General features: G+C 31.8%; 1 protein-coding gene across 1 annotated transcript; it reads left to right on the top strand.

Annotated features, from left to right (window-relative positions):
- Nucleotides 1-1261: 1261 nt before the first annotated feature.
- LOC140443644 (uncharacterized) lies at nucleotides 1262-25040 on the top strand. Its single transcript, XM_072535004.1, has 3 exons — nucleotides 1262-1394; nucleotides 7299-7787; nucleotides 19927-25040. Exons 2-3 carry the CDS (start codon nucleotides 7550-7552, stop codon nucleotides 21159-21161), a joined length of 1473 nt encoding a protein of 490 aa, XP_072391105.1. The 5' UTR covers nucleotides 1262-1394; nucleotides 7299-7549; the 3' UTR covers nucleotides 21162-25040.
- The last annotated feature ends 1680 nt before the right edge of the window (nucleotides 25041-26720 follow it).

The raw sequence follows: 26720 nt of genomic DNA, 5'->3' as shown, positions 1-26720 counted from the left end.
TTAGATAACGATTTACGTCATTATCTACGTCCGAGATTGAAGTTGACATAGTTGCCAAAGAATAAAAAAATCCTGAATCCATTTTAAATCAAATAGGTCACATAATTATTGCAAAAGTGTACAACAACAGTATACAACAAAATAAATTAATATTTAATGTAAATAAATAGAAACAAAACAAGAGTTAAAAAATAATCTTGTTAAAAACAATTTGAGCTGCTTGTTTAAAAAACAACATCGTTTAAGTAATAGTAAATATTAAAAACAAAACTAAAGTGTCAACACCGCAACTGTCAAATAAGTGTTACCAATTTATGCCAAAATTTTACCTTCGTTCGATTACAGTTACAGTGTGTTCCGAACAAATGTTCTTGATAAAAACGATTTATAATGCATTTATACAAATTAAATAAAACATATTATTGTGTATTTCTTTAAGTTAACATCAATAGAAATTTTTAAATATTATTTCTACGCGTATATAATAAAATATATCTAGTGGCTGTAATGCCAGTGTACTCGGTAAAATGATTCTAAAAAAGAACACACCTACACCCTAAATATTTCGTGTTGGTATCATGTGACGTCACAGGCTATGACGCCGATGACGTAAATCGTTATATAAATTAGATGAAGTGTATGTTTCATTTGTAATGTAAATTTCATTACTGTTAAACACCAATATTTCATTCTGTCAAACCCATTTGAGGCTATCTTCACTGGGACTAAATGTGAAAAACGTCCGAACAGGTATATATATATATTTCCCCCAGGTATTTACTGTGGAACACCAGATCGAAAAACCAGAAATATGGGAATCTCACAATTTTTATTCAGTCAAAAATACGATCAGATTACCGCCACCTCAGAACGGACATGATAATTAAATCACAATGGTACACATTGATTTTACAGACGATAGATGGCAATCAGATTTTGATTCAGTCTTTACTAAGATCATATAAATAAATGTATTTATATTATGATATAAGGGTTTTTAGTTGTTATAGTATAAACATATTCAATTACTTTACGTTAGCACAATATCCAATGACTGTTAAAACCGTAAAAAAATCATGTGACGAAATTATCGTACAAAGTGGACATTATCGCCTACGTACTATCATCGTACATCGTACATTTATTAAATTATCGTACAAAATCGATAATTATCGTACATATAGCAACACTGTGTCATCGTTTCATGGTTCACATTTGCGTCTATGTTCAGCTTGTACTTTCGTTAAAGTTAACCTAACACCAAAGAATATAGACGCTTAAGCGTCTATCTTCTTTGCTAACACCTAACTTTTAATTTATTATTTATTGATAAAATAAAAAAAGAGGTGTTGCTGAGTGCTCAAGAAGGAAGAACTTTTAAAGTATCATCCCTGGTGAGTTTTTACTAACACCACCTTTGTTTATTCACCTTTCATTTATATATCTCCTTATAATTTCATTGGCAAACTATTTTAATTATAAAGTTCAATTTATAACCTAATTTTTTTTGTTTATTTTTCTAAAACATAAGTTCTAAAACATATATAATTTCTAAATATCATTATGGAAGACCCCAAAGGGTCCTCCTCCATATTGCAACAAAATTAAAATCATTTCATCAAATATAATCAAAGATGATAATTTAAATATGGATATGGAACCGGTGACTGGTGAGCACAAAAAATGAAACAAAAACACTGACAACTTTAGAATCTTTTTACTCAAGTAAATCATTAGGTCCTTTTCTTGTTATTGTTGAAAGTACAGATAGAGGTCACAATATAGGCAAATATAATCATCTAAAAATAGCAAAAGAAATGTTTAATTTAAAAATTAATGATATAGTAGAGGTAAAGGCAAAAGGCAAGAATAATATAGGTATTCACTTTTTGTTATCCCAAGCCGCTAATAATTTTGTAAAAAAGAATGTTTTAAATAAATAGGAAAATAAAGTATACATTCCAAAAAATGAGATAACATGTAAAGGTATTATAAATTCAGTTTTCCCAAAATTTTATGAACAATAGTTACTAGATATGGCAGACAGTTCTATTAAAATCTTAGAAGTAAAACGCTTTAAAAGAAAACTTATTAGAGAAGATAACACAACAGACTATGTAAATACAGGAACAGTTTTACTGACCTTCGAGGGCACAATCCTTCTAAAATCAGTCAAACTGAGTTATTTTTCATTTGAAATATATCCATATATCCATAGAGTTACACAATGTTACAGCTGCCTTCTGTTTGGACACACCCAAACACAGTGCAAAGGTAACAGGAAGAGCAAAAACTGTGGAACAAACCATGAACAATCAGATGATTTATTAATTATATCTTGCATACAAATATGTTATTTTTGCAAATCCAATTCTCACAATGCTACAAGCAGGGAATGCCCAGAGTACAATAGACGAAGAAATATTAAACAATCCATGGTATTTAATAATATTTCATTCTATGAAGCAAATCTTCTCCACCCAAAATCGTACCTAACTAACCATCAGAACTCAAGTAACTCCTTCCATCAGAATAGAAGGGAATTTCCCTCCATACCAGTTAAAACTTCATCCAAAGATAATCAAATAGATATCTCCCAGCGAAGATTAGTTACACTTGCAGCTAATAATATCAAAAAAAAGACCCTACAGAGAAGTGGTTACTCAACCGAACATGAAAAACACAACTTCAACAGATCCGATAGCCCCTAAAAGATTACTTTCCTGCCCCGATGGAAGAAACCTCTATACATCAGAAAGTGGGGTAGTATTCAAATTTAACAGTCAAAAATCAGAAAAACATTCCCACCTGCTCAAATCAGGATAATACAGATAAAAGTTCCTCCACAAAAGTGGAATTAAACAAAGTAGAATATCCATATACTCATTTTTTAAATACTCTATTGCCTAATGCAAAACATATCACATGTAACTTACTTAATAGTTATTTTGACTGGTCTGCATCTTACTGAGATCTAGACGGACCAAAAAACCTATAAAACTTGTATATTAAAAAAAAACATACATCATAACTAAATTTATTGAATAAAATTAAACACATTATAATACAATTCACTAATATACTAATATAACTTATTAATTCAATATCATTCATAATCATATTAAATATATATAAATTGTTTCAACTTGGTTAATAGTTACATTCTCTTCTCTTAATACTATTTACACTTAAAATTCAATTCTTCCACATTCAATAATTCACTTAAAAGCATACAGTGGAATATTAGAAGTGTAAATAGTAATCGGAACAACCTCATATCTCTTATAATAAGAGACGAGGACCCAGATATACTCTTATTAAATGAAACCTTCTCGAAACCAAACCAGTCCTTCAATACAAAAAACTTTTCTATAATCAGACATGACCAGGAAGAAAGTACCGGCATTGCAACAATAATAAGTAATAAAATTCCATACTCCATAATAAAAAATAAATCCAACTGGCAATCAAAAAAGTTCCAATTATTAATTATAAAAATCCAAGACATAAATATAATAAATATCTATTCACATCCATCCAATAAAATATCCCCAACAATCTTAAACAGCATAATCAACTCACTGAAGGGTCAGGTAATACTGATGGGTGACTTCAATGCTCATCATGCATCCTGGGGTAGTTATATTAATAACACAAATGGTAAATATATAATAGAGTTCATCGAAAATTTAAATTTATTACTATTAAATAATGGTACTGCTGCTAGATTAACCCCACCTGGAGAAAATTGTAGTGCAGTGGATCTCACTATTGTTTCTTAATATTGTTCTGAAGCTATTTTCTTGTGGCATTATAACGTAATTACTATTTAAATAGGAATAAGCCACAATTAAAGGTTAAACTATGTTTATTGACGTTTCAATTTCCACTTTTTTGAGAACGATTTTCAAAGTGGAAATGGAAACGTCAATAAACGTACTTTAACCTTTAATTGTGGCTTATTCCCATTTAAATAGTAATTACATTATTGTTTTTCAAACTCTTATCTCAGTCTCCACCTGGAGAGTTTACAACTCTTTCCCACAATTCTATCCCTTAATAAATGTGCAGACAAATATACAGTCATCAATCATAAAGACAAAAGAAACTTTTTCATTGCAGATTGGTCCAAATACTCAAGAATAATATCTGAACATCTAAATTCAACTGCACCCTCATACCCCTAACATCCATTATTGAAATAGCAGCTAGCATATCAATTCCTAACAAAAAATATATCCCAGGCAAAGTGGGGTATATTTGGTGGGATGCAGATTGTTCATTTTCTGTCAAAAAAAGAAAACTTGCTTTAGCTTCACTAAAACAAAACTTCAATATAGATAATTACATTAATGCTAAAAAGCAAATTGCATTAACTTAAAATCCTTAAACAAAAAAAAAAAAATTAGCAAATTCAAAGAATTCTGTGGAACTTTAAACAGACATTCAAATATTAGTTACATTTGGTCAACTATTAAACAATTTTATAATAAAAATACTGATAGTAGACTTAAACTAGCATCAGAAAATGTCTGCTAAGATATGCTATTGGTTCTTTCATCTGATCGAATTGATCCCTACTTCGTAATGCAAACTCCTCTCCTACATTAAAAAAAAATTTCTATGAATGAATTCATATCTTGTATTTCCAATAAAATAGATACTTCCCCAGGTGTGGATAACATCTCCTATTCCATGATAAAACATTTACCTGATGAATGGATCAATATCCTTATAAATATCTATAACTCACTCCTTAAGGGTATTCCCATCCCCCTACTTGGAAGACACAAATTATTTTTCTGATACTGAAACCTAACAAAATCCCAATTCAATAGACATCTATAGACCCATTGCACTCTCGTCATGTATAGATAAAATATTGGAACAGATTATTAAAAACAGAATAGAGTGGTTCATAGAAAACAAGAAAATACTGAACCCCGTTCAGACAGGGTTTAGGAAAGGCATGGGAATTCAGGATAACCTTATTTTTATTACGTCACACCCACAGAAATCCTTCTCAGATAACTTACATACGATGGCAATTTTCCTTGACATAAAATCAGTATTTGATCATGTAAATGTACATCTTTTATATAAAATTATGTTGGACCTCCAAATTCCAACAGACCTAGTCAACTTAACCTTTCAATTCATCAATAATCAAGAAATATTTATTAAAGACAATAAAAACTGACTCATAGGTCCGTCTTTCACTTCCCAAGGACTTCTTCAGGGCTCTCCCCTAAGTCCAATTTTGTTTAACATCTACATAAAATCCATATATGATTTAATACCAGATAATGTTACACTACTCTCATATGCTGATGATCTGGCTCTCCTTTTTAATAGTCAAAATCCTAGCTTAGACCCTTCCCACATAAATCATGTTTTATCTGATATTAATGAATGGTGTACCATCCATAACTTCCAAATTTCTGTAAACAAAAGTGAAGCCATATGGTTCTCAAAAAATCAACATTATGGCCACCTTATCAATAATAATATAATTCCCTACAAAAAGAAAGTGAAAAATTTAGATATCTTCCTTATCCACAACCTTTCGTGGAAAAAACATATTGATCACATAATAGGAAAAGCAACCAAGGGTATAAATATCATGAGATCTTTTTGCAGAACTTGGTGGGGTGCTGATCCATCCACACTACTCTAAGTATATTATGGTCTTGTAAGATCACATCTAGATTTTGGGAGCATTCTCCTAAAACCAACTAATCAACAACTACTAAGAAAATTAGACACGGTACAATTTAGAACACTAAGAGTAGCTTTGGGTTGCATAATATCAACTCCAAAAAATGCATTATTAGCAGAAGCAGGGGAATAGTATTTGGAATTTAGACGTAGATGGTTATCAGCTAAACTTGTTACCAAAATCGACACCTTCCGTAATCACCTTCTCACCCTGTTTCTTGAATATTATAAAAATCAGATTACAGTTAGACTTTTGGAATAACAAAAATATCCCATATGTTATCGAATCCCTTAATGAAATAGAACCATTCAAAGATACTCTTTATAGATCCGATACTCTTCCATGTTTCAAAATGGATGAGGAAACTATTATCACACTCCTACAATCTCATTTAACGTAAAAAATATAACCATCCCAATCACCATCTCAACAATGTAGCATTTAAAGCAGAAACAGACTCTGGAAAAGGACAACCTCTTTGTATATACAGATGCCTCAAGATCCACTGACAAGGATGATTCAGTTAGAGTAGGTCTTGGCCTCTACATTCCTAAAGTTGACTTTAGTTTCTCCACTAAACTTCCTCCCCTTATTACTATCTGTAATGCAGAGATTATGGCTAGTAACCAAGGTATCAATACCTGCATTAAAAAAAAGTTATACAACTGTATAATTTTTAGTGACTCCAAAAGTGCAATTGATAAGCTAAAACGTAAAAGCATAGATGCCAAAGCTGACTATCTTTCTCTAGAAACTAAAAAACTACTAGTTGAATCCAATAACAACAACTTTAATCTTAGTTTGACATGGATCCCGGGCCATAATGGTATTAAGGATAACAAACATGTTGACTTGTTGTCAAAAGTGGGAAATTAAAAATTGATAAAAATGACATCTTACTCCACATAAAAAACAAAATTAAAAAATCTCATAAACAATTTTGGAAATCAACATTCCAAACAAAAGGTAAATGGTATCAAAGAATTCAACCCACCTTTCCTGACTATCCTAAGTTCAAACCCTTTCATTTTATCGACAGAAGACATTTAACAAACATAATTAGATTATATACTGGCCATGCATTATTTGCTGCTCACCTGTTCCGTATCAATCAATGCAAGCCCACATCCTTTTTGTGAATGTGGGCAACTAGAGGATATAGACCATATTTTTATTCACTGCCCAATTCGTAAATCCAATAATTATGACTTCATTACTGAAATGATAAAAACAGGACTACAAATAGATGCAAATATGAGTGACATATTAAAAAATATTAACGCAAATCAGATAGATAAAATAAACAAATTTCTTTCCATAAACCAATGTAATATATAGTCAAATATTCCTTTTTCTTTTTTAACCTCCCTATTCCTGGGTATCTGTCCGAGGCAACACCCTGGGTGAAGTGGAATGCTCTGTGTTGCCCTGGAGCGAGAAAAGTTTATTTTCCTCTGTTGTAATTTGTTAAAAATTAATTCCTTCACCAAGAATACACAGACAATATGAGATAAAGTTTGAAGTGAAACAAAATCTGAATAATGTAACATATTTGATAATTATAATTATTTATTTTCAGAAATAAATCCACACTGTACAATTGCCAAGAGCAAGACAAAGTACAGTGTACCCAAATGCGCTGGCAAATGCACTTGTATGCAAGCCAATAGAAGATATGAAGAATTATTATTTAATATTTATTTACTTTATAATCAAATTATAGCATACGAAGTGAATTGATTTTTCGCACGTCGGAGCATTGCTTTTGGGTTTTAGATTTGGCTGAGGTGGTAAAATTATTATTGAATTACATGAATCAATTTTAACCAAATGGAAGTTATAAAACAAGAAATTTGTGAGGAGACCTGTAAAATAGAAATAGAGAATAAAGTATTGGATGATGCTATTTTGAATAGCTTTAAATATGAAATTAAGGAAGAATCAAATTTAAAAAATACAGATTATGCTTTTGATTCTTTAGATTTGAAGGAATTTCCAGAAAAGAATGAAATGGAACAAGATCGAAATAAACTTATATGTTTTAAAAAAGGGCAAAAAACTAAAGAAGGTAAGTAAATATACCTACATTTCAATGTTTTCTCAACTGTTCAACAATTTTTTTCTCAATTCAAACCCCTTAACGTACGTGCCCGTCTCAGACACGGACGCGCCTTACTGGTAATTTTGTACGCGCTCGTCTGGGACACGGGCGCCAGTTAAATTTTATCCCGTTAAAATTTTTCAAGCCTTGCAAAGTGGATATTTGTATAAAGAGACATATGTAAGCATATATCTAAATTATTTTTCTATTATAAAATAGATGACTCAGTCAGTATTGAGTTACTTTAAAATATATTTATTATCTCATAACTTGCAATTTGCAATCATCATCATTTATAACCGATATTATTGTCGAACTTTTTTTTGATACAAGCCTTCTGTCTTGCCGGTGTAAAGTCGTCTGAAGTCGATATTTATTGTTTTTTGCATTTGAACTAATTTGTGCCTTATTTTCAACATATTGTTTGGTAAGTAAATTTTGCATATAATATTCGGTAGGTTAGAGTAATGTGTATATTTTTTGTTTTACTAAATTTCATTATAATTCATCTAAAATACAATATTGTGTGTGTGTGTGTGTGTGTGTGTGTGTGTGTGTGTGTGTGTGTGTGTGTGTGTGTGTGTGTGTGTGTGTGTGTGTGTGTGTGTGTGTGTGTGTGTGTGTGTGTGTGTGTGTGTGTGTGTGTGTGTCAATAAAATATGTTGGAATATTTGTATTGTTCATATAAATCATACTACTATTTACCTATTCAAAGTATTTCGTCTAAACAAAATTTTTAAATTTCAACGGATTTGCATACACCCCTCCCCCCACGAAAAGTAAAGGTTTTACGCCATTGAAAATATTTTTTTTATTCAATTATAACCAAAACAAAACATTTTTACTAAAAAAAAATTCGATTATTTTTTGACCATAACTTCAAAATTAATGTGTACGGGGTTAAATGGATTCGCTGAAAATCACATGTTTTTTTCTGGCTGTCTGAAAAACCCAGAAAATGCCAAATTTTAACTATTAAGTATTGTGTTGAAAGTTATAAAAGTATGAAAAGAAACAAAAAACTTTAAAAAAGTAATAAAAAGGGGCAGATTATTGGAAATTTACAATCCAAACAGCTAATAACATACTAACTTATCATAAAAAAAATTAATGGCAAAATCCCAGTAGTTGGCTGTATACCATCGTTTAAAAAAACATACAGAAGTTAAAACACTTCACCATTGTATTTAGGTATATAAAAACATACAGTTAAAACTTTTATTTTGTTTTTTAATTTATTTTGTTGTAATAATACCTAATATCTTATTAATGAACTTTTAGTTACAATTAAATTTGTTTAAATGATAAAATTTTTGCCTTAAATCTGCAAATCTCTATTATTGAAAAAACAACAAGTGAGTTATTAAATTAGTGGAATTAATGTTTGAGGTTGAATCTATGACATCATAAGTGGTATGAAAATTGATTGATGTAGAAAATGAAAGAAATTGATGTGATACTATCCACATAATAGTGTAAGAATGATATAAAAAATAAGTATATATAAAAAAGATTAGGTTGAAATCCAATGAAATTTGGGTAATGGTGGTTGCCTAACAACGGTAAGAGACCTGGTGTGTAAATCTCTGAGAGTTTAAAATTTTTTTTTAATTAGTAAAATGAATAAGCCTATTAAAAATTTTGTGAGGTCATATAATAACAGAATATGATGTTCTAACTATTATTATATTGTAGTTTTGATAGTGTTAATATAATATTGTTGTGAAGTATGTTAAAATGAATATACATGGAGTTGAGAAAGAATGAATGAGAGTATTAATATAGGAAAGAGGAAATGTAAAATGTTGGTTGAGTAATATACAGCAGCAAGAATAAATTGGATAAAACCAGACAAAATGATATGTGTGTGAATATGTATTAGAGAAAGAATGAAATAATAGAGACTATATGTTAAGTTAACTGTGAGGGGATTAGATTGACTTGTGTAGTATAGGTCGTAATGGGGTCCACAGACTGAAAGTGTCGAATGGATGAGTGAAGATGACTGATGGAGTTTAATTTTAGTAATTGATGGATTCGACCGTTACTTGATGGAAATTCATTTTATGTAACAATAAAACACTGAAAACTTTGTTTTCAAAACTTCCACAAAATTTATTTTAAATTCTTATCACTACAGCTGTTTCGGCTGATTGCCTTTCTCAAGTGATCTGTTTTTGGCATGGGTTTACACTTTATAGTCTCTAATGAAATAGGTTGAGGAGGGGAGAACTGTTTGTCTCAAGCTGGTCATTCAGAATTATGACGAGACAGGCAACTAGACCAATTTTTATCGTATATTAATTCTCTTCACAGGAACTAACAGGCAACTCGACCAATTTTTATCGTATATTAATTCTCTTCATAGTCATATTGAATTTACAATAGAAACAGAACAAAATCAATCCATAAATTTTTTAGATTTAAAAATTACCAGACTTAAAAACAAACATGACTTCTCCATATTTCATAAACCTACCCATACTGACACGACTATTCACAATTCATCATCCCATCCCACACAACATAAACTAGCAGCCTATCATAGTATGTTACATAGATTAACAGCAATTCCTATGTCAAAATACAATTTTGAGACAGAATTAAATATCATTAAGCAAATAGCAGTAAACAATGGATACAACGAACAAACAATTAATAAAATGTTAAATCAAAAACTACACAAGAAAGCCCTGAACTTAGTATTTCCACCACCAGAGAAAAAACCCAGTACCTTCTGCTCGATCACAGATACAGGCAAAATATCAATATTTCATTAGAGACTATAAAGTGTAAACCCATGCCAAAAACAGATCACTTGAGAAAGGCAATCGGCCGAAACAGCTGTAGTGATAAGAATTTAAAATAAATTTTGTGGAAGTTTTGAAAACAAAGTTTTCAGTGTTTTATTGTTACATTTAATTTTAGTGATGAAATTTAAGTTTAAAGATGAAGAATTATGGTGAAGAACAGTACAAAGACAAGTAAGGTGACCCCAAGAAGTAGGAGACATGAGGAAGGAATACGTGAAGAAGTGAGTCAAAAAAAAAAAAAATTTAAACTCAGAGATTTACACGCCAGGTCTCTTACCGTTGTTAGGCAACCACCATTACCCAAATTTAAAAATAATAAAAAAATTCTTAACTTCAATTTCATTGGATTTCAGCTTAATCTTTTTTATATATACTTATTTTTTATATCATTCTTACACTATTATGTGGATAGTACCACATCAATTTCTTTCATTTTCCACATCAATCAATTTTCATACCACTTATGATGTCATAGATTCAACCTAAAACATTAATTCCACTAATTTAATAACTCACTTGTTGTTTTTTTTAATAATAGAGATTTGCAGATTTAAGGCAAAAATTTTATCATTTAAACAAATTTAATTGTAACTGAAGGTTCATTAATAAGATATTAGGTATTATTGCGACAAAATAAAATTTTATAATTTTTAAAAATTACATTAGTCACGGAATACACCCATACTTCCTCATGTTTAGCTGTCTTCTTAAATTATATTCCTGTTACCTCAGCCAGCTGGTCTGTGTCGTTTTAACTGACAAGAACCACGTGTTAAAAACCGAGCAGGGAGACATGTAGCTCCTCAAGTATTAAATTTTATCCAATGTCATCCACCTAGAGTCACCGTATAATTTAATTTTGGAAAGATGTAAACCCATATATGGATGTCATAGCCACAAATTCATTGTTAGCTTCAACTACATAAGGCACTGAAGCACTTGAATCACTAAACATTTATGTCACTCGTTACTAGTATTAGAAGTGTTTAAAGTTAAACATAAATATCTTGAAAAAACAGTATCGTTGTACTTCGAAAATAAAGTAAAAATTCTTCGAAATTAAAAGAACGTTTAAAGAATGTTTAAATAAGTAAAAATTCTACAAAAATAAACTGTACAGAGGACAGAGAACTGTAAATCTACCTGTACAGAGGAATTGATATTAACACTGAGATTCACTGGATTATTTTGCATTCACAACTGAAGACTGTAAAACTGGAATTGAATTTGAATTATTTTGTATTTCTATTTTATAACATTGGAATAAGAATAAATTGTAAATAATGAGTTTTTCGAAAACTTGTTACCTAATATGTATCATATTTTTTGATTGAGTAAAACAAAAATTTTATCCTTGATGTGAATTGAACCCCAATCTTCTTGTCAATAGACCACGTCTCTTACTATTACACCAATTCTACATACAATAATTGTTTTCTGACAGAACATACTTACCTTTAGTTTAGTCAAATATTTCAGTTGAGTTATTTTTATTATTAAATAAACTTAAAGATTTATGATTTAAAATCGCTACTAATTAATGTTTTTTACTATAATATATCTTAATTTATTCAATCGTTTATTCTAACATCAAAAATTATTAAAATAAAGTATTTTCGAGGTCATCCGTATAATTATGACTGAAGTAAAATAGCCACGTCTAAAAATTAGCTTTATCTCGTACTATCTCACAACTTAATCTGTCTTCTATCCTTTCCGCTATTTTGCCGGGTGGTAAGACACTAATCACTGTATATAATGCTATAAGTAAGAGAGAGCAGAACGGGAAACAGAATTAGGTATATGGTGCATTGTTTGCTTTATATAAACAACATTTGACCTGTAATAGGAGTATAGTAAATGAAGGATTGAATTAATATTTTGATGAAAATAATGGAAATAAAATACCATTATTACTAATGTATAGCTACATTGTGCAGCTATGGAGTCTTGGACAAAGAAGTGAGAAATCAAGTATTAAAAGCAAATATACTGACAGGATGAATTAATAACACTATATGGCGAAACAGACACATTAACACCGAGATAAAGTCAAGAATTTATAAAGTCAGTGTAAGACCAATAATGACATATGCCTCCGAAACAAGACCCGACACAGCCACAACACAAAGGCTACTGGAAACGGCAGAGATGGGAGTGAGAGTACTGAGAAGAGTTACAGGAAATACGCTGAGAGATCGAAAGAGAAGCGAAGACATTAGAAGAAAATGTACCGTACAGTGTATAAGCGAATAGACAATAAATAGAAAAAATTAAAATGGAATAACCCCATAAGCAGAATGGGGGAGACCCGTCAAAATAGCAAGAGGTAAGTCATCAGAAGTATCGGACGGCCGGAAAAAGACGGATTGACCTTCCATAGATGTATTAATTCGCCAATGAACAAGCAGACTTGCTTATAAAGAATAAGAAATTCAATAGAGTTCGACCTTGGACCAAGCTATGTATCAAGTATCAAGTTTTTAGGATTTTTCCTTTATAGTTATAGCACATAAAGGCAGAAAAACAGACAGACAATAATTGAGTCCCAAAAATTTTAGTATATAGTTTGTTCTCATAAATTGTAGAGATAATTACAACATATTCAATATATATTCTAGCGAAAATGAATGAATTTATTCAATATGCTAACGTGGAAAAAAAAAACGAAATAACCCAAACAAATCTTTTCTGAACCTTAAAACTTGAATTACTAAATTTTTAGGTAACTGAACTAAGCCTTAGTTTTATTAATAGCGTCTTGGCGTCATTTTGTAAGATACTTTTAAATGGGACCATGAAGAAATTAATATATTATTTGAAAGCACTTGTATAAATCAATAGGTCCCTGGATTTTTTGATTGTTTGTGGCACCGTTTCAAAATCCCCACTAAATTGTGAAAATCTTATTAAATTAACTTTCGGTGACAGAAAACTCTTTCTTCCCAGATGGATAACGTCACTAGTATTATATATATAAATGCCAAAAAATCTTAATTTAAAAATAAAATCGACCTTTTTTGAGATTTATCTTCTTATATATAAACATATACATAAAAGAAATTTAAAAAAACAATCATTATATTTTTCCCTTTCATCTCTACGCCCATGACTACTATATGTACTAAATATTCAATGATAAATAAAATAGTTTGGAAAATTAAATAATATATAAAATGATCGAAACAATATTAAAAAAGATATTATGATTTTTCCATTCTTTGATTTTTAAAACCAAAGTGACAAAAATCAGAACGTAATAATTAAAAAAATATATTCCATCATTGGGATCGAACTCGCGACTTCTGGTTCTAAATACCGCGCTTCAACCCATTCGACCAGTAACCTAAAATAATAAGGTGGCAAATCAATGTCATTATTTAACAAGAACATTATTAATATGTCAGTTTTTTGTATGTATTATGTATGTTTGTATTTTGTGTTTGTGTTTATTTATTTATTGTATTCTAAAAATGGAAAGGTTATTACGAATCATAGAAGTTACAGAAAGAATATTTATTTGTAAAAGACTTTGGCCAAATGTATATATCTACCGAATTAATATAAAATAATAATAATAATAAATATTAAATATATTTACAAAAGGAAAATTTTCATTCTCGAGAGAAAAAGAGAGAGAAAATATATCTTCTGTCTTTCTCTTACCTATATCTTACATATGTAATGAGTTTGCCGATTCACTCCCGTACAAATTTCCAACGTCGAACGCGCGTATAGAAGTATAACTTCAAAAATTAATTCTAAATTAATAGCATTAGTGTTAAATAGATTAACCAATATTGTATTTTATTCTAATCGATACATTGTAAATACATCTAATCGTACATTGTTTAATCTATTTAAAGATGTTATATGACTTTTTACTTTAATTACATTTTTCTCTAATTTTTTGGGTTTTAATTGAATTTTTTTAAATTTTCTATTTATAGCTATTAATTTAAACTTATTTTTTTTTACCTGTGTTTCCAGGTTTTTTTTCTAACCTTGTTAAGGGTTCTATTGATGAGTTATATTCATTTTGGGTGAAAGAATCGTTTGTTGCTTCACCTATATCTTCTATGTCGCCCTGTTCTGGATCACCCAAATCTTCTGTCTGATCCTGTTCTGGGTCACCCATATCTTCTGTCTTGTCCTGTTATGGCTCGTTACAGCCATTCGCATCTTGATCACTTACACCCGCGTAATCCATTTCATGTTCTTTCGCACTATCCATATTTTTGACACTAGTAAGATCACGCAAATCTCCAACATTGTCTTCTTCCTCACCACTAGCCACATCACTTAACTCAACAAATTCTTTTCGTTCACTATCCGAAATGTCCTCATATTTCACTTGAGCATTAAATTGCCCAAAAAAGTCAGTCTCGATAATTGGTTTAACGATAGATGGATCGGATAGAAATACTATAGAACTAGAGCTTTCGCTGACTACTTCTTTACACATATTTTTTCTTGCAATCGGTGCCGACATTATAGGAAATATAGTGTCTAATGTTTAAAACTGTGTAATAACTACATATAAGGAATGCTGTTATTTATACTATATGGTTCCACCAACAAATCCCCAAAAGTAAAGAACAATCATATTAAGCCATACAAATCTTTTCTCTTTACGTTTCCCAGTAAGAAATAATTCCCACTACTAAACTTTTCTGATAACAACATCTTATGTGGCTTTTGATTATTGATCGGTTTAAAGCATGCGTTCCTGTTTTAATTAACAGTTTAATGTTTGCAGAGAAATTATTTTGCCTCCATCTCATCTGTCGGATAATTAAGTGGTCTTGAAAAAAAAAACAATCATCTTTAAGATGCGATCATATTTAACAGTGAAAATGCTATAAATTCTGGTTGCATCAATTATTATTAAGTTTTGAAAATTCAATACTGAGCATATAAGAAAAAGTACACGGGGGTCATGACCACCCCCAAAACAAAATTAAATATTAATTCTAAATTCTAAATCTAAAAATCCTAAAAAAAAAAAATTTAAAACCCATCAACCTTATAAGCGGGAAGTCAAGAGTTGAAATTACTCTAGGGGTAAATTTATTCTAAACTTCTTTATTCTAGGAAGCCTTTTTAAATTGCTCTTTAAAAAAATCAACAATTCTAAATACAGTAATATGTATTATAATTATTGAGACTGTGTGCAACATTTTATAATTATTTATCTATAATAAATATCAAAGTGAATATTGTTTTTACATTAGCTCTGTCTGATACGTTAGTGAATACAAGTAAATGAACTGGGGACTGCTGTCTAAGGTATTTGTGAAACTCGTTGGGTTGAAAGGTCATACCTTCAACCCAACGAGATGCCCAAGCCTTCAACCCAACGCAAGGATGCCCAAGGTCATCTTCAGTTCCAAGGCGAATCAACCGTCAAACTATACATCGCTCTTTAGAAACAATCTGTAGAAACAATTTCTACGTGGAAGGACAGTAAAATGTCAGCTGATGCATTTTTATTAATGCAAACTACTAGGAGCCCAGAATTTCTCATTTCAGTAGTTTGTCTTAGTAATGTTTTAGGTACAACTGTATCACTTAGTCGCCTTCTTCAGTCACCAAAATTAGATTTGAAGTAGGCTGCTGGGGCCATAGAGGACACTAAATGCATTCTTCAAAATAAAAGATCAAATGCTGAATATGTTTTTAGCAAACTTTACTATGAAGTAAACAAAATAGCTGAACAACTAGACATTGAATTGTAGATGCCTCGTATAGTTTCTCGTCAAACCTGTCGTCAAAACCAATCTGCTAACTCTTGCGAAGAATATTTCCGAAGATCTATTTATTTACCACTTTTAGACAATATCTTAACTGATTTAGAAGAACGAATTTTACCGAAAGTTATGAATTTATTTAATCTTGGAGTTGTTTTACCTTAAACTGATAACACAACAGAAAATAAAGTTGCATTAAAAAAATTGTTGACACCTTCCAGGATATTATTGGACCAACTACTTACTGCATATTCCACAGTAGAACAAGAGTTTTCACTGTGGATTCAAAAGTGGAAAAGAGTCGTGCAAAATAATGGAAAACTTCCATTTTGTATTTTAGAAGTATTAGAAAACTGCGATATTCATATGTATCCAAATATCATAATATTTCTGCAAATATTAATTACACTGTCAGTAAGTGCAGCAACAGCAGAGCGTTCTACGCTTAAGCGTCTAAAGACTTTGCTTAGAGGGAAAGGTTTACTGGTTTAGCACTCATCAATGTGCATCCTGAAATTTCTTTAGATGTTGATGCAATCATAGAGCGATTTGCTAAATCGGATAGGCGAAAGGAATATATTTTATAAAATTATATAATATTTACTTATCTTATTCTTATAGTATTTTTAATCACTGAACTTTTATTTACCACTCGTTACCGGCTGTTACTGACAAGCTGTTACTGACAATTTGTAAGAAAATTTTCAATACCGAGTAAAAAAATATTCCACTCACTTAGAAATAACTATTCTTAAATTATATTATGTTTTTTGTTGAATAAACTACAGAAAATTGCTGTCTATCTTGAGCTGTTCTTAGTATCGAATGTGTGTCCATGCCTGTCCAGTCTCTTACATTCTTCAGCCAGGAGCATTTTCTTCTTCCTGGACCTCTTTTTCCTTCTACTTTTCCTTCCATTATGAGTCGTGGAAAGTTCCATTATAAGTCCTAGATCACTCGTTTTTCTGTTGTTTACACTATTACGGAGTTCTCTCATTAGTCTTTAGGAGTCTTCATTATTCTCAGCACCTCGTTGTTGACCACGTATTCTGTCCACAAAATCTTCAGCATCCTTCGAAAAACACACATTTCAAAGGCCTCTATACACCCCATACTTGTAATTCCGAGAGTCCATTTTTCCACTCGGTATAGCAATACGGAATAAATGAATGTTTTTACAAATTGATATCGGATATCCAACTATAAGGTAGAGCTTATTAGGAATGTTTAATACATTCATTAACGTTTACATTCATTACTTAACATTGGTTTATACTTATTTATCCTTGGTTTGTTCTTGATTTTCTAGCCATAGGATAGGTGGTTTTAAATTGATTGTCCTTAAAATACCTAGTTTAAATTGACAGTCCTTGATTTTTCAGTATTTATATTTTAATAACTTTCCTTTGGTTTAAGAGTCTTGTACACTTGATTTTACTGTCATGGAGTATGTGGGTTTAAATTATTTTTTTTTCCTGGTTTTATTCTCATTGGTTTAATATATCGCTTAAAACAATTATCGAGAAAATGGTTCCCTTACATGAGGCACAAATCATATCAATCTTAAAGGGGCAAAAATCTAAATTCTATAAGACCCATCCCCCCCCCCCCGACAAAAAATTTCTAGGGATCAGCCACTGAAAGGTGCCAAAAACTAAATCCTGTATCAAAATTACTCTCAAGACCCATGACCCCCCTGACAAAAATTTCTGGATCCGTCACTGGATAAATAACAAAAAAGTAATTATCTTTTTACTCGAGTGCTCGAGATAAGTGTTGACACAAGGAACTTTATACCGGATTTTAATTAATGAAAATGCTTGTATTTTTAAAGGTGCAAAATTACTTTTGTAAAAGTGATATTGACTATCTGAAAAATATAGACAGATGGAAATAAAGAGTTTGCAAAATAACTACTTTTTATTAAGCTTATGGACTTTTGCAGGCTGATATTAAAATTCATCAAATTTTCGAAAGCTGTTGCATCTGCAACGTTGTTTTTGAGGTTAAATAAAAAATATATACACTGAAAAAACTGTTTATTGATTACATTATTGTATAATAGGGTTGTTATTCAAAGGCAGTTGACATCATGTCACTAGCTAAGAAAAATAAAAACCATTATATTTTAAAATTATGAACAATATTTGTTACTTTGTTTAGAGAAGTAATTTTGGAATTTAAAGTTTCTAACGCTTTTTGATTTTTCCGTCTTTTGGAACTTTTTTCTTCTAACAGAACCTTCGCTTGGTTTTCTTCTAGCTTACACAACTCTAGCTTACTTTGTAATTTAATTTTAACACAGAGTTTTTCAGGCAATATCTCACTGTTCACTTTCACAAGTTTTTTTATTATAGGTTTTAGTTTTATCTCGTCACCGGTTCTTTGAGCTGTTTTTTTATATATGGCAGGCTGCTAACCTAACCCTACAACCCTCCTCCTTTATCCGGGACCAAGAAGTGAGGAAATACAAGCGAGATGTGGTATAGAGGAAATAAACGCGTGGACCAAAAGAAGAAAAGTTGAATGGAATCAACACATCGAAAGAATGACAGAAAATTGAATAGTATGAATAGCAAGAGACAAATCGCCAAATGGAAGATCATTGGGACGACCGAGGAAAAGATGGTCAGACAACGTCAATTGAGACTAAAAACCGAAGTAAAATAGGCATTAAGCCTATTTATAAAGAAGGAAGAAGAAGAAGTTTTATCTCATACTTCTCAGTTGTTGATTCTTAGCTACTTCTATCATCCATAGAATTATTCATAGTTTCATCATTTATTAAATCTTCGTGACTTCCATGAAGATTTATCTGCGATGGTTTGACTACATCTTCATTACTTTCATAAAGATTTGTCTGTTCGACTTTTTCTTCTTTGTTACTTCCATAAAAATTTATCTGCGATGGTTTGACTGTTTCTTTAACTGCACACCCATCAAGTTTATACATTTCCTCTTCAATTTCGTCATCACTTTCCAGCTCGTTTTTGACATGTGGCACTAATTTCTTTAACACACTTTTTGAAACCGATCGGCTTTACTTTACTTAGATCGTCGAAAAATACTATCGAATTAGAACTCGAATTCAAACTTTCGTTCGGACTTAACATCGCTAATGATTTTAATATTTTTCTTAGCTAGTGACGTGATGATATTCAACAACGACTGTACAGTACCGACAGTAAGACCGGTACGAATGAGTGCAACTAGATGACCAAGACAGCCGCTTCTCCCATTACCATTAACTATCTATCTACTAATAGGTATACCCAACAGATTAAGTGATATTTTTGATCGAAACCTATAAATGTAACACAAATTATTGTTCGCTACTATTGTTTCGCTAATAAGCTAATTTGGCTGATGCGATTTTTTTGTTATTAAAAAAAAAGACGGAAACACAGATTTTTAAAACATATTTAATATATTAATGGGTAGAATTTTGCTGCCAGCAAAAGAATTTTATGTATTTTGCTGTACTTTCTTTATACTTTGTGTCTGAATTCATTTTTTTCTTATAAAAAATGGTTTGTTTTTTAGGTTTTACTCAGGAGGAGAACAAAACGAAAATTATGGAGACTTTTTTTGAACATTCGTCCCATAAAGAACATTCTGTGAATCGACTCGCTGAAGGGAAAACCGTAAAAAAAAATATTAAAGTTCAGACTAGACATCGACTTTATAATTGTGAGATTTGTTTCAAAAAGTTTTCTGAAACATCTAATTTGAAAAGACATTTGATGGTACACACCGGAGAAAAACCTTACAAGTGTGAAATTTGTTTTAAGCAGTTTTCTCTTAGAAGTACTTTGAACAACCATTTGAGAGTTCACACTGAGGAAAAACCTTTTAAGTGTGAAATTTGTTTCAAGCAGTTTAGTCAAACTAGTAATTTAAAAAGACATTTGAGAGTACACATTGAGAAACAACCTTACAAGTGTGAAATTTGTTTTCATCAATTTTCTAAATCAAGTACTTTGAAAAAACATGTGATAGTGCACACTGGGGAAAAACTTTACAAGTGTGAAATTTGTTTTAAGCAATTTTCTCAAACAAGTACTTTGAAACAACATGTGATGGTGCACACTGGGGAAAAACCTTACAAGTGTGAAATTTGTTTTCATCAATTTTCTAAATCAAGTACTTTGAAAAAACATGTGATGGTGCACACTGGGGAAAAACCTTACAAGTGTGAAATTTGTTTTAAGCAGTTTTCTCAAACATATAATTTGAAAAACCATTTGAGAGTACATACTGGGGAAAAACCTTACAAGTGTGAAATTTGTTTTAAGCAATTTTCTCAAACAAGTACTTTGAAAAAACATATGAGAGTGCATACTGAGAAAAAACCTTACAAGTGTGAAATTTGTTTTAAGCAGTTTTCTCAAAGGAGTACTTTGGACAACCATTTGAGAGTTCACACTGAGAGTTCACCTTTCAAGTGTGAAATTTGTTTTAAGCAGTTTAATCAAACTAGTAATTTAAAAAGACATTTGAGAGTACACACTGAGGAAAAACCTTACAAGTGTGAAATTTGTGTTCAGCAATTTTCTCAATCAAGTACTTTGAAAAAACATGTGATATTGCACACTGGGGAAAAACCTTACAAGTGTGAAATTTGTTTTAAACAGTTTTCTCAAACAAGCACTTTGAGAAAACATGTGATAGTGCACACTGGGGAAAAACCTTTCAAGTGTGAAATTTCTAGTAAGCAGTTTTCTCAAACGAGTACTTTGAAAACACATTTGAGAATGCACACTGGGGAAAAACATTAATATACTGAACATAAAAGTCTAATCCACGCTCTTTGTCCCCTTATGTGAGCAAACAATCCACGAATTTAGCCAATTCTGCTTCCCAATCATAAAAATAACCGATGTATTTGAATTAAAAGCAACTTGAATGCTCGGCTACCACGAACTAGTTACATGTATGTGAGTATGGGAATCAACAATATTAACGGAGGGTTGTCCATGTTGAGCAGTGTTTCTCAAACTTTTTTACTCCGTAGACCACTTACCGAAATTTTAAGTTTCCGTAGAGGCCCTAATGTAAAATTATTTGAAATTCATTCGTTATGCGCAAGTCTATTTAATAAAAAAACTTAACTAATTCAACAGGTATTGTTTTTAGCTAATAGATTTGTTTTCCAATTCCATGTGTTATTTATTTAATTTTTTGTATGGGAAATAATTGAAAAACAAAAACATACAAGTTTGATTCGTATTTTATTAAAAATACACAGAAAAATAAATTAATACACAATTAATGCTTGCTGTTACCTAATAAGAGGGGTGATAAAGATGCTCTGATAACAATGTTTAAATTTATGATAAAAAAATATCAAAAACTTTGATACCACACTCCTAAATGCAGGTTAGGAAAAATGTATAGCTTTCTGAAGCCCAAACTGTTCATGCCCCAATATGAACTCCTGAAGAACATACGATCTTTAGTAATATAAAGTTGTCCGGAATATATTGACTGGGCCAAATGGTTTATTATTTATGTGAAAGAGAATAATTCGCAGGGCTTATGCATTTTCTCGAAATTATTCTAATTATTCTGAAATGGTAGTCACGATGGATAACGGAATGAAAACGAGGCCAATAAAAATCAACCGAGGAGTAAGACAGGGAGACACCATATCTCCAAAACTATTTACTGCCGCACTTGAAGACATCTTTAAATCACTAAATTGGGAAACGAAGGGACTATCGATAAACGGAAAGTATTTAAACCATCTAAGATATGCAGATGACGTAGTACTAATAGCCGACAGCTGGAAAGAACTGAAGACGATGATCGATGAGCTTCATACGGAATCCATAAAAAAAGACTGAAAATGAATCTGAGTAAAACTAAGCTAATGTCGAATAAAGATGATCAACCGACGATAACCATCCAAGGAACAAAAGTGGAACATGTAGATGAATACATATATCTGGGTCAGAATATCAAGGTAAACAAAGAAAACCAAACTATCGAAATAAGCAGACGAGTAAGAATGGGATGGGCCGCATTTGGAAAACTCTCATACATACTGAAAGACAAAAAGATACCCCAAAACCTTCGAACCAAAGTGTTCGATTCTTGTATCCTTCCCGTTCTCACTTACGGAGCTCAAACCTGGACATTCACAAAAAAGAACATGGACAAGATTCGAAAAATTCAGCGAGCCATGGAACGACAGATGCTTGGTATCTCACTAATAGATCGGCAAACGAACGAAGCAATCCGGAACAAAACAAAAATAAAGGACGCCGCGAAACAAGCCGCTAAATTAAAATGGAAATGGGCTAGACACAACTAACGTCTCGAAGATGGTAGATGGAACAAAGAAGTCGGAAACTGGCGACCGTACGATGCGAAGAGACCAAGAGTTAGACCTCAAATGCGCTGGAGCGACGATATCAAAAGAGTCGCAGGACTAATGTGGAAACGCCTAGCACACAACAGGGATGAATGGCGAGAAATGGGAGAGGCCTTAATTCGACAATTCGATAGAAAAAGGGCTATAAAAAGAAAATTCTAGCAAATTCTTACATTTATTTAAAAAATACTCTGGGAATAAAAACCTTAGTACTTTCTCTGAAATACAGAGGAATATTCTCCTAGTGGAATAGAACTGTTTAAATTTTCATCACTACCAAATCTTACTGTGGCCGAAGCTTCTGAATTTTGAGACCCTTTGTGTGTCCTGCTGTTTTAGTCAACGGTTTCCTCTCGTGTGCTCATGTCAGCTTGGAAAGGTAAATTGGGCCTATATCTGGGTACAATATGGTCAGAAATCATAATCCATTCGGTGTCTCGTAATTTTATTTATGATGTTACTATGTTCTGATCTAACCTGTGCGTTATTTAGGTTTTATCGCAGTCTATAATATCCCATAAATAATACATAAAATAAACGAAGAATTCACTGAAAAGGGATTAACAATTAACGCAAAAAAAATGGATGGTGGTCGGAAAAATTAATATCGAAGACTCAGTACTAAGATTAGATAACAAAATCCTGGAAAGAGTGGAACACTTTAGATATCTGGGTAGCTGGATTGACTGCAGGGTTGAAAGTGACGAGGAAATTTCGACCAGAATAGAACTCGCACGGAAAAACTATTAACTGGCGTTCTGTATTATGCAGTAGAAGTCTGTCGTTGACCACACGTCTAAGAGTATTGAAGTGCTACGTCTGGTCCACTTTGTTCTATGGATGTGAAACCTGGACAACAAAAATAAAAAATCTTAACAAATTAGAAGCGTTTGAGTTATGGTGTTACCGTCGCATGCTCAGAATCCCGTGGACAGCACACATATCTAACGAACGCGTGCTGGAGACCGTGCACAAAGAGCGAGCATTGATCAACATCATTAAAATGAGAAAGGTCCAATACTTCGGTCATATAATGAGGGGACCTAAATATCGCTTACTCCGGTTAATTATTAAGGACAAAATCGAAGGAAAACGTTGGGTCGGAAGAAAACAACTGTCCTGGCTGCGTAACATTAGACAATGGACAGGTCGAACGGTCGAGGAACTGTTTCATCTAGTTGCCGACCGAGAATCATTCCATCAGCTTGTCAATATGACGATAGCCAACGCTTGAATACAAGCACGGCACACAAAGAAGATAATATCCCATCCTCGCCTCGCATCCATTATATGTAAACGAGGGTGATTCATTAGGACCTCTATAGCCGTCGTTGGTGTGCCCTTCATAGCCTCTGTGATTCTGAGGTTGGCATGTCTTTACACCTTGCTTAGTTTAAGGATAACACTTTTTGCTGCACCTTTGGCCACCATACGATTCATGCATTTATGTAAGTGTTGGTTTCACCACCATGTTATATAACATGTCTGGGTTTACATCCCACATTTTTCCATGAGTGCGTCTGGTTACCATTAACGCAGTAAAATAATCAACCGCTCTGTTGATTATTTTTTCTATTTGCTGATTCCAAGTAAGCTTCGAGTCCAATATTATCCCAAGATACTTTACTGCACTGACCAGATTTAAATGTGTACCATTAGGCTTAGAGGATTTAATCCTCCAAGTTCATCTTCGTAAATTTAATGCTTTTGTACTTCTGAGGGCTTATGTTAAGTCCTACATCTGAAGTCCATTCCGTAATTACAGTCAGAGCCTGTTGCATTCTATCTCTGACTGCCATTAAATTTGCCGTGGGCTAAGATGACTAGGTCATCTGCATAGCTCAGTAGCTCAGGACATGATGCCTGTCGTTGCTGAGTCTAGCTACCAGCCTATTCACGAACATATTCCACAAGAAATGAGATAAAACACCCGCCTCTGGACAGCCTCACCTCTTTGGCTACTTATGCTGAAACTATCCTCCAGTAACGTTGCGTATGTCACACGGCTCCTCAGCATGCGGTCTATCCATTTGCAGCTTGTTTCGTCTATTTCTTTTAATTAGGCGTATCGCCTGGTGATTGCTAAGTAAGGAGTGTTGTCGAATGCTCCCTCTAAATCGAAAATATTATGTTGTGTTAAGTTTTAAATCTACCTTGTATATATCTACTATTGTATCTACCTGTAAATATTTGTAAACCTACCTTAACATTAGTGACATGTCAAATAGAAGAAGTCCAGGAGTGAAAGAGAAGGACAGACATTGTCAGTCGACAGACTGGTCTTATGGCTCTTTAGAGGATAATTATGTATTAGTATTAGTTTGTCTTGTAATAAATAAAATATACAGAAATGAGTCGTCTATTATAACAAAAAGCCCACAGAGTAGAACAAACATGGTGTCAGAAGTAAAAAAAAGTAAGTCAAATATCTAAGAGTCATTATAATAGTTACAAAAGCCGAAACATAACCTAAGAACACGTGTTGGGGTGTTAAAAACAAAAAGAGATTTATTATTAAAAACAGTCAAGATATAAAATAGATATGGAAGAACAAGATGCTGATGAGCAGAACCAACCAGTCGTTGTAAAAATAAATAGTAACATAGTCGGCAATGAAATTCAACCTTTGTCAATGGAGGGAAATTTGGCTTACAACTGGGAAGAATGGTGCATGAATTTCAAAATCTTTTTGAGGGCGACAGGTTTAGAGAAGGAAACTGATGCGAGAAAGGTAGCTCTGCTATTACACTATACCTATTGGTCTAGATGCAAGAAATAATTACAAGTCATTTGAGGTTGACATAGATACTGTAAAATTTAAAGAGGTAATAGAGAGATTTAAAAAATATTGTAACCCGAAGAAAAATTTAACAGTAGAAAGATATTATTTTTTTACTAGAGTACATAAAGATGGTGAAACCATTGAGGATTTCATGACTAGTTTAAAGAATTTGAGTTTAACATGTGAATTAGGAATTTTAAAAGAAAGTTTGGTGTGTGACATGTTCATTATTGTTTTAAATCCTAAACACCATTCAATTTAGCAAAAACTATTGCAAGAAGTAGATCTGTAAACAGAAAAGGTATTACAAATTGCTCAAAATATAATTACAACTCAAATGCAAGCCCAACAGTTAAATAAAAATTCAGAAGCTGTGGTATACAAAGTGGAGAAGAATAAAGATGGTCCAGGTTCGAATTTTTACCAAAATAGCAGTTACAATAGTCACAATTTAAATCATTTTAGGTATAGAAGTGAAGTTCCAGGTCCAAGTTGGAGAAATGATAATCAATAGCACAACATAGATGATACGGCTGTTCGTACAACTCAAAGTCAGGTAACAAGTCAGAACTATAATTTTCAATCAAGAAATAATGGATATGCAAACCAGAATAGGAATAATGAAAATAATCAAGTGGTAAGATAGGTTTGTCAAAGATGTGGTGAAAACCATAGAAATAAATGTCCAGCATTAGTAGCGATTTGTCATTTTTGTCAAAAAACAAGGTCCTTATGCAAAATTTTGTCAAATTAAAAGAGTAAATAAAATAAATTTAAGAGAAAGTACAGTACAACCATCTAATAAGGTAAATGATGCATATTTTGTTATTAAAACAATTAGTCAGAATTGGTCAATTGTAGCCAGAATTAATAAAATAATAGTATGTTATTTAGATATAGGTACACAAGCTAATGTGATGTCAATAAAATTTTTTAATGAGGTTAATGTAGAAAAGTTAGAACTAGTAGCTACATGTATAAATTTAAAGTCTTTCTCAAACGATGTGATACCTATTGTAGGAAAAGTAAATTTGTTACGTGAAATTGTGAATAGGTTAGAAAGTATTGAGTTCATTATTGTGAATTTGGAGTGTCAAACAATTTGGGGTCAAGGAACTTGTCAAAAATTAAAATTAATTAAAAGAGTTGGTCTAGCAAGTCATGAGTCTATCATAGAGA

This window comes from Diabrotica undecimpunctata, chromosome 6 (assembly GCF_040954645.1).
Source record: "Diabrotica undecimpunctata isolate CICGRU chromosome 6, icDiaUnde3, whole genome shotgun sequence".
Taxonomy (NCBI): Eukaryota; Metazoa; Arthropoda; class Insecta; order Coleoptera; family Chrysomelidae; genus Diabrotica; species Diabrotica undecimpunctata.
This window is presented reverse-complemented; position numbering and strand designations above follow the sequence as displayed.